Genomic DNA, 8,773 nt, shown 5'->3' with positions numbered 1-8,773 from the left:
CCTCCCCGCCGCGGACGCCATCGCCGCCGATGCCTACTACTCCGCTCCGATTCCCATCTAGCAAGCAGAGCAGGGATTGGGGGGGCATCCCTGGTGAGCATTCCATATCCTTTTTGATGAACCCTGAGTTCCTCTCGACACTCACGGCTCTTGTTGGCCCGATCTTTCGGTGAGTTGATGATAACTACAATTTGGGAGAAACGTTGACAACCCGACTACAACCGTACGAGACGTTGTGTTGCGCCTTAGCGATCGATACACCTCTCCGTGGGTTGTTGATCTTGCCGGTGCAGATCAACCCTATTCCTGCAAGCAAATCGAAGTAACAAGCAAGAACAAGATAGAAAGCAACTGAATTGCTAGATAGACAAGACACACAAAGATGAATTGATACACGATAAAGTGGGGTTCCGAACAAGCAGACGGACGGTCTAGCCGACACGCGCGCTGCAAGCGAAGTATCAATGGCTAAACTTACAATTAATCAAAACCCGAGAAACTCTAGAGGGCTACCTAGCTATTTAAGGAGGTGGGAGGTCCTCTAGGTCGTCCTCCACCTGGTTGGGGTGCACCCCACAAGGGCCCCATTTGGGCCGGGGTCCCAGACAAAGTTACAAGCCCATAGGCCCATTACAGGTGTCGCAGCACCTTGTTTCTCCAGTTTCTGCCGACTGAGATGTAATTTGGCAATGAGGCTGGATCCGTTGGAAAGAGGACTTCGAGAGCTTTCCATCAAGTACTCATGGGCCGAAAACGGAGGTCGTATGCAGATTCGGCGGCCGTTTGAAGTCAGCAGTGTAGCAGGTGGCCGAATTGGATTCTGGCACTTGGAGGACTCGAACTTGATATGTTGTTGTTCATCCATGATGTGAGCAACGGATGTATCCGTAGTAGCCATGGTTACATCACTTTTTCTCATTCATCTCTCTATGTCCCACCCATTTTTGCCTGGAATTTTATTGCGTTAACCATAGCTTCTCTTAGAGATCTGGATGATGCTTTTCTCTTAGTTTAATTGTCCCCCCCCAAAAAAAAGTCCAAGTTGGATCTGCCCCTGCTATGGATAAATAAGATTAATCTGAATCACAGGCCCTTCAATCCCTTCTCATTTGTAATCCTAAGCAAATTAATAAGCTACATGGATGTTGTTCTTGTAATTTATTTGGAGTAATCAGTTTAATTGAATCACAATAGCAATGTGTTTCCCCAATTTGGTTTTGTCACTTTCAAAAAAGAAAAAGACATTTATGTTTCACATTTATGTTTCACTTTCAATTGTTCTGTTGTGTACTATAGTCTAGCCAATTTATTCAACTATTCTGCTTTGGGTCCGCTCGTTATCCATCTGCTCATAGTCGTCCACTCACTAGTGTTTCCCTGGTGAAAGACTGAAGTGGCATATTTTCTTATGATGTAGGACATACGAACTAAGCTCTTGCACGCCGCACAGGTTATCACAATGATATGTGCATGGGATATGTTTAATTACTCAATTTTACATAACGATTTGAGTACTCAACTTTTGGGATATATGTGCATGGGATATGTGCATGTGATATGTGCATGGGATATAAAGAACTTCTGATTTTGATTCTGAAGTTATTTCTTATCTTGGGATTCAGATGGCATTTACTTTAGAATTTAATCAAAACACCAGTACACAAGGATTTTAGAATATGAACTTTTGGATGCAGGATGCTAGCGCGGAGAACTAATCCAGTGCCCGAACTCTGCTTGATCTAACATGGTGGCTGACATTGACAAGTGAATGCTTGTGTGGAACCTCCTGATATTCCAGAATGGCAGATAATCATTTCCTTTGGCTAATTTTCACTGTTATTCGTTTCAGCAATAATAATACATTTGTTCCACTATGGAGAAGCACCTGGCCCTTGCGTACATCAGGATCAAGCTAAGGTGATCTTCATTTTATCCTGATGAATCTTAGAGCAAATAGGTGTGCATGGGCACAATGTTCTAAAATACATGGGGAGGACGGTTATTACCAGGAGTGAAAGTCTCCTACTGCAGCATATCAGACTTAATCAGAACTAGGAGTAGTGCACTATAGTTACTTTCTACTCCATCATGCAGATAAACCATGAAACAGTACTATGTTTTACTACTAAATTTCCCCACCTCCTTTTCAGAATTTAAGACATCATATTCTTATATTTTTTTCTATTCAAAACTATGTGTTATTCTACTTCTATAGGAAATTTCCTATGTATCCTTTTCCTCAAGGTGTTTTGTATATCTCTTTTCAAGATACTTGCATAAGTATGTATTGGTAATTCTTAAGTGGAGTCAATAATCCATAGTTTTACATAGGTTTCCATGATGGAACATGATTTTTTTTTAGGACTACCGACTAGACGAGTAAGGTATTTATCAGTTGAATTTGCCAAAACAGAAAATTTGATTTCTAGGGCTTGTGATGATGAAGAGACAGTGTGGTCAACCCATTCGGCAAGAGTGAAGGAAATTATTTTGAGGAAGATCAGCATACTGCAGAATGCTCGGTTACTCACAAGGTATTTGTGGAATTGCCTCGTAAATTTTCTGCATGTTAGTGCTCTATTTTTTTCGGCATAAGTATGCATGGTCAAATTATAATTATCAGTTAGTTGTTATATGTTAAATAGTAGAGAAATTTTACCATCCTTGAGGAAGGGAGGTACCAAATAAGAGCCGTAGATTAACCAGAATCGAATGGCTGAGAGGAATCGGTACCTCGCGGTATCGCCCCAACGTCCACCAGGTACTCCGCATGGATGAGTTCATTGAGGGGCAAAATTGTATTTTCGCGTAGTCAGCGGCGTTGCCTGAGCAGCCCATCCCCTTCCTCTTCGCACCTCACCTCGCCAGGATCTGGCTAAGGGCGGTGGCAAGAACGACTAGGATCCTCGAATTTGCTAGCGGGTAGGCAACAAGAGCGACGAGGAGATGGCCAAAGTGACAAGCTGAGCATGCAAGGATTGGCTCGACTTCCCTCCGCTTGGTCCGCTCCCACCGCTGCTGGTTCAGTATCGAGCTAATCCCAGCCGCCCTCGATCTCTGGCTGATCTCTTCCGTGGGGACACCTTGAATTGTTCTTTGTTGCTATTGTTCGTTTTCCGCCGGTCCTTCTTGCTGCTATGATTTGTGTTGTGGGGTTTGTTGGATCAAACATAAATGGCTGTATGCTACCCTATAAGCTGAATTAGCAGTTCGATATTGATGAACTAAAAACAAGGTAAAAATTTTGGATGTGATGTAAATAATATCGTTTCCTTTCACCCGCCTCCTAGTTCCTCCCTCTTGGCCTCTTTTCAGATCAAAGCACCAAACTCAAATTGTTTGCCGTCATGTGAGTTCCCCTTGCAAGGCATCCTACACCTTTTGATCAATCTAATTTCACTACGGCATCTGTTTCTTCTTTTTGTTTTCCCGTCTTGTCTGTTTCGCGAGAGGAGGTAATCGTCGGGCTTGTGCAGATCGAGAACAGGACGCTCAGCGAAGCGGTGCTGGATTCCATCATCGTCGAGCACGAGGTCTCGCCGGCGGTGAAGATGAGCATAGCGGCCCATGTCTCGCAGCTCCTGAAGGCGGAATCCACTGCCGGCCTTGATGCGACAGGCGGCCGCGGCGGGGTTAATGCGATGGCGCCGCGGCGGGAGACCACCTCGATGTGGCGCCACCGCGGAGGCCTTGATGCGACGGCGATGCGGCAGATGGAAGGGAGAAGAAGAGGGTGGCACGGAGGAACTCGTTATTGGTCGAGTGGGCGGTGATAAGCAGCGGTACCTCATTTTCGTTAGCCGATCATACCCCTGCTAAACCAATGGTTAGATTAGATTGGTACCTCATGGTACCTCGTAGTACCTCCTCAAGGATGGGAAAGATGCTCTAAATAGTAATAAGACCCAGGATAACCTCAGGATGCATGGGGCTGAAAAGTTATAAATGAGATGCATTTACCTCATCATGACATATTTTCCTTTGGCATTTCTTTTGTATTATGGAAAATAAATCAGTCTGAACTTCTTGGTTCCATACTTGCAGCAGTAACAACTAATGAGAAGTTTAGATAAAATAAGTGTGTATATTTGTGAATTGCTTGTAAATATTCCAATAGCGATTGTTGCATGCTTTGCCAATCAGTTAGGTACATGGACCCATGTTCAATGGGAGACGTAGATAATCTTGGCATCAAAATATAATCTTGAACTTACCTTTTCAGTTACCCACTATAGAATATTAAAATTGCTAACATACTGTTATTAAGTGAACATCAAATATTCTAATATATTACTATTAAATCATTCGAGAACAGAGTGCTTAGGTTGTTTCAGGATTTCCTATCTTAGTTCACAGGTCCTCATTCTGAAGCATTTTTCAGGCAAAAACCAACTGTACTGGTTTCTCAATTGAAGAGAGAATCATTTGAAACAGACCCTCCTAGCAATCACTTTGTGGATACTTTCAGAAAACAGCACCCAAATGATGATGCTTTTATTGAAGAAACAACAATTGTTGAACCTTCGTGTAATATTTGTTGAACCTTATGTGAGATTGTTTTGTTTTGTTCTGAATTGCAAACCGCAGCTTGTGTCCTTGGTGCACTTTTGTTTTGTTCATGTATGTATTTGTGTGTGGTGTGGATGAGCTATGCACTGAATAGGATCCCCCGCGTCGGTGTGGACGTTTGAACTTTCTGGTGGTTCTTGCAGCCCTGAGTAGCTAGGTTGGATCCACTTGTGATGTAGTCTATGACTTTGCATAACGTTATTTGCACTGACACTATGCAAATACTTATTGTAGTTGTTTTGTGTAACATTATCTCGACAAAGTATGAAAAGCAATATGCATTGACATAGATGTATATCATATTAATATTTGCCTTATTAACGTTTTCTTACCACGGAATTACATTCCATGATTATTTAACATGATTTCATCCGGTGTGATTTTTCCCGTTGCAACGCACGGGCACCTAACTATTATCGATGAAAACCAATCTGTCCAAGGTTGAGGCAAAATAGTACCTGAGTTATAGAGGATTTGAGATTGTAAATCGTCACCAATCGCATGGAGTATCCTGTGGTTGCTGGTCCTCTCTAACACCTCTGTATCGTTAATTTCTCTGTATCGTTAATTTCTACCAGAGAGATGAGACCGATCTGTATCTCTCACCATTACTGCTGATCTTTTTTTTCTCTTTTTTTTAAGAGGGACCATTACTGTTGATCTGTTGTAGAGAAAAAATAGATGGGCTCAAAGAGCCCACGAAGTTAGAAGGCAAATTAGCCCACCACATTAGATTTGTGCGTACGGCCGTGATAGTAAAATTGATTTAATCAACGATTAGATTTCTCCAGTTAACATGTAAGCTCGTAGAAAGTACCCAATTAGTAGTATAAATATTGATATTGATATTGATTGATTAATTGATGATGCTATAGTAAATATGTGCTAATTATGAATTAACTGGGCCTAAAAAATGTCTCATGAATTTGCTCTCATTTAAGCAATTAGTTTTATAATTAGTCTATGTTTAATACTCTAAATTAGCGTCCAAACCTCCGATGTGATAGGGAGTAAAGTTTAGTCCCTGATCCAAACAACACCTCAATCAGACGGCAGCAAAATTTTTGGTGACATGGCCCGCGCGATTATCGCCCCCTTCCGCCATACTTTATATTCCCCGATATTCGGTGCAAAAAGCAAAGTCAGAATTGCATAGGAATAAGCAATCAGATCCATCTAATTAGATATGAAGATTTGAATTTGTATCAAATGCACTTAGCAGTATGACCGTTTAATGAGGGCATCATTTGTGCTCAATCCATTTCTCCTATATTACAAACAGACGGCTACTTACATGCACAACAGATTGGTGCAAATCCTCTGCGTGTCAGTGTCACTATGTGAGAGAAATTCCAGACAACTCTAGTATAATGTCACTCTGCTGATTAAAAATAATGATGAATTTGAAGTTTTCTGTATTATTTCACGTGTTATTTCTAGGAGCATACAAAACAGCACAATTCTTGGTGCTGAATTTACATTGCCAGACAAGTTTGCAATTAATAATAGGTTCCCTAATAATATATACATACTTGAACATATAAACTCATATACACAAGTAGTGAGATGTCGTTGTGAAACCTTATTCCCACATTCAAGTAGGGAGTTGGGATTGCTCAGATTCAAGCATCTATGAGGGGCATTATGAAGAAGATTACCTTTTATCACAATTATCAATCGCAACGCAATGGGCCAACCCTTATGCCTTTCTTATGTGCAATGGCCCGCAATTCCTCTGACAACAAGCTGTCCTCGATGATTACCTGAATTAATCGAGTGGCTTCCTGTGCAAATAATTCAACATCGGCTGCTGCAATGCTAAGGCAGCGAGTGATGTCGATGACCTCCACTGACCGGCCACAGTATCTGAGCAACGATACCAAAGATCCTCGAGTGAGGCACCTGCAACCCCTGAGCCTGATATCAATTAGATTATGGCAGGACGATAGCATGGCACCAACCTCCTTGTCACTGAGAGTCTCGTTGTATGACAAATCAAGACGGCGAAGGCGGCGCATGCTCTGGCTGAGGAAGGTAAGCAGTCCAGGCTCCCGTTCCACCACATCGCAGTTCACCAAGGCAAGCTCTTCGATACCAGCTCCAGTGGTTGTGCGTGCGAGGGACCGGAGTCCGTCGCCAGTGATGAGCACACAGCTCTGAAGCCGGAGCGCAGCGAGGCTATGCCCGCCATTCTGGCTTTGCTGACCTTGCTCGGCCTCGGCACCGATCGCTAGGAGGTGGTCATTGTGCAAGTCGAGAGGGAGGCGGAGGTCTAACGTGTGCAACGCTGCGCCACGCTGGTGGATGAACCGGTGGAGGGCCTCCCGGCTGCCGCCATCGTACACCAGGAGTGACTTGAGCACACGGCAGCGATCAGCAGCGAGGAGGAGGACGTGGTCAGAGACGGAGCGACAAGCACGGAGCTCTAGCGCGAGCAGGCCAGCAAGGCATCCCGCGAAGAACTGCGACGAGGGCCCGTCCCCAGTGCCGTCACAGGCGCGCAGCTGAAGCCACTGGAGGTTCCCACATCGTCGCCACAACCACCCGATCCCTCGGTCGCCGGAGCAGATGCCGCACAGAGACAGCCTCTCTAGAGGCAAAGAGCCAATGGTCTCACCGTTGCCGTCGACATCATCAGAGCTCCATCCGGCGTAGTCAACGGCGGCGGCGGCAGCGGAGTTGACGAGGTAGAAGGATTTGAGGCGGGGCAAGAACGCAATCCAGCAGAAAGAGAGGGGACGGAGGGCGGTCAGGTGAAGCGAGGTGAGGCCGTAGAAGGCTGGGCAGGCAGCAACCAGCGCCGCAGGCGAGATAGCCGAATCAGGCAGGAACCTCAGCCCGGAGAGCTGCGCGGCCGACGGCGAAGACGCGACCACGAGCAGCATCGCGTCCGCGACCTGGGCGGTTGCGGCTGTGCAGACCACCGCCAGGGCGGAGAGATAGGGGAACCGAGACAGCAGCGCAGAGAGCGGCGCCAACACCGAGGCGTCGGAGGAGACCGGCAGGCGGAGGGTCAGGGAGGCAATCGACGCGCGGAGGAGGGCGTACCAGCGGCGGGAGACGAGGGACACAGCCGGCGCGGAGGCGCGCGGCAGCAGGCGGAACACCTCCTGCAGCAGGTCGTCGCACAGCGCCGCGTCCATGCCGACGCCACCGCCGCAGCATCCGGCAGCGCGACGGCCTCCGCCGCCGCCTCCAGCGGTGGGGCGGGAGTTTGTCGGCGCCGTGGTTGCACGCCGGGGACTCAGCTCGCCATCGGATTTGGGTGGGGCCACGGCGCGTGCGTTGGATTTGGGGAAGGAAGGTAGGGGAAGGAAGATAGACCTGTGGCTTGCAAGATTGGGTATTTGGGTGGGGGAAAGAGGAAGGATTGAACGGGGATTGAGGCAGGTGTTCTAACGCGGGGCCCAGTGGACCCAACGCGCGAGCCTCCACGTCTCTGTCGGTTGTGTGGATTCGGTGCGGCTGCTGTGCGGCCGTGCGTACCGTCGTGGTAGAACTCGGCATTTACTGCTGAATCCTATCTAGCTATAAAGTTATTCTCCACTAACTTCTTAATCTTAATATGCAAAAATAATACATCATCATCCACTAACAAAATACCACATCATCATCCACTAATTAACAAGATGACACATCATCATTCACTAACAATCATCACATTTAAACATCATGCAAACATACTACAGTGTATCTTTATAGAAGCTTAACATGCAAAGATGTCACATCATCATCCACTAACAAGATGTCACATCATCATCCACTAATTAACAAGATGACACATCATCATTCACTAACAATCATCATATTTAAACATCATGCAAACATACTACAGTATATCTTTATAGTTTTTATAATTTAAGAGCTTTTCAAATACAAACATGTTAAATTATCATCCAACATAATTCACATAATGTTTCAATGTATATCTTTATTATATTTTATGATATCCTATATACTTATATATAGTATATATAGTTCATCCTCACTTAGTGATTAAATGATTAATCTATGGTCTGAATTACTTTCTCCTTTTTTTCCTCTAATTAAGTCATATCACATCAAATGTTTTTAGTCTTTAGATGATTAATCTACGGTCCAAATTATCTCCCTACTTTTCTTCTTCCAAAATCATACCACCTTACTTTTTACTTTTAAATCACCATTCTACATACTATTTAAATTTAAATTATCATAAACTACA

General features: G+C 44.9%; 1 protein-coding gene across 1 annotated transcript; it reads right to left on the bottom strand.

The window, feature by feature from the left end:
• Positions 1-5,967: 5,967 nt before the first annotated feature.
• Positions 5,968-7,922, bottom strand: LOC107279818 (F-box/LRR-repeat protein 4). Its single transcript, XM_015765351.3, has one exon. The coding sequence runs from the start codon at positions 7,710-7,712 to the stop codon at positions 6,243-6,245; it is 1,470 nt and encodes a 489-aa protein (XP_015620837.1). The 5' UTR covers positions 7,713-7,922; the 3' UTR covers positions 5,968-6,242.
• Positions 7,923-8,773: the final 851 nt, after the last annotated feature.

Source organism: Oryza sativa, chromosome 11, assembly GCF_034140825.1.
Source record: "Oryza sativa Japonica Group chromosome 11, ASM3414082v1".
NCBI classification, from domain to species: Eukaryota; Viridiplantae; Streptophyta; class Magnoliopsida; order Poales; family Poaceae; genus Oryza; species Oryza sativa.
This window is presented reverse-complemented; position numbering and strand designations above follow the sequence as displayed.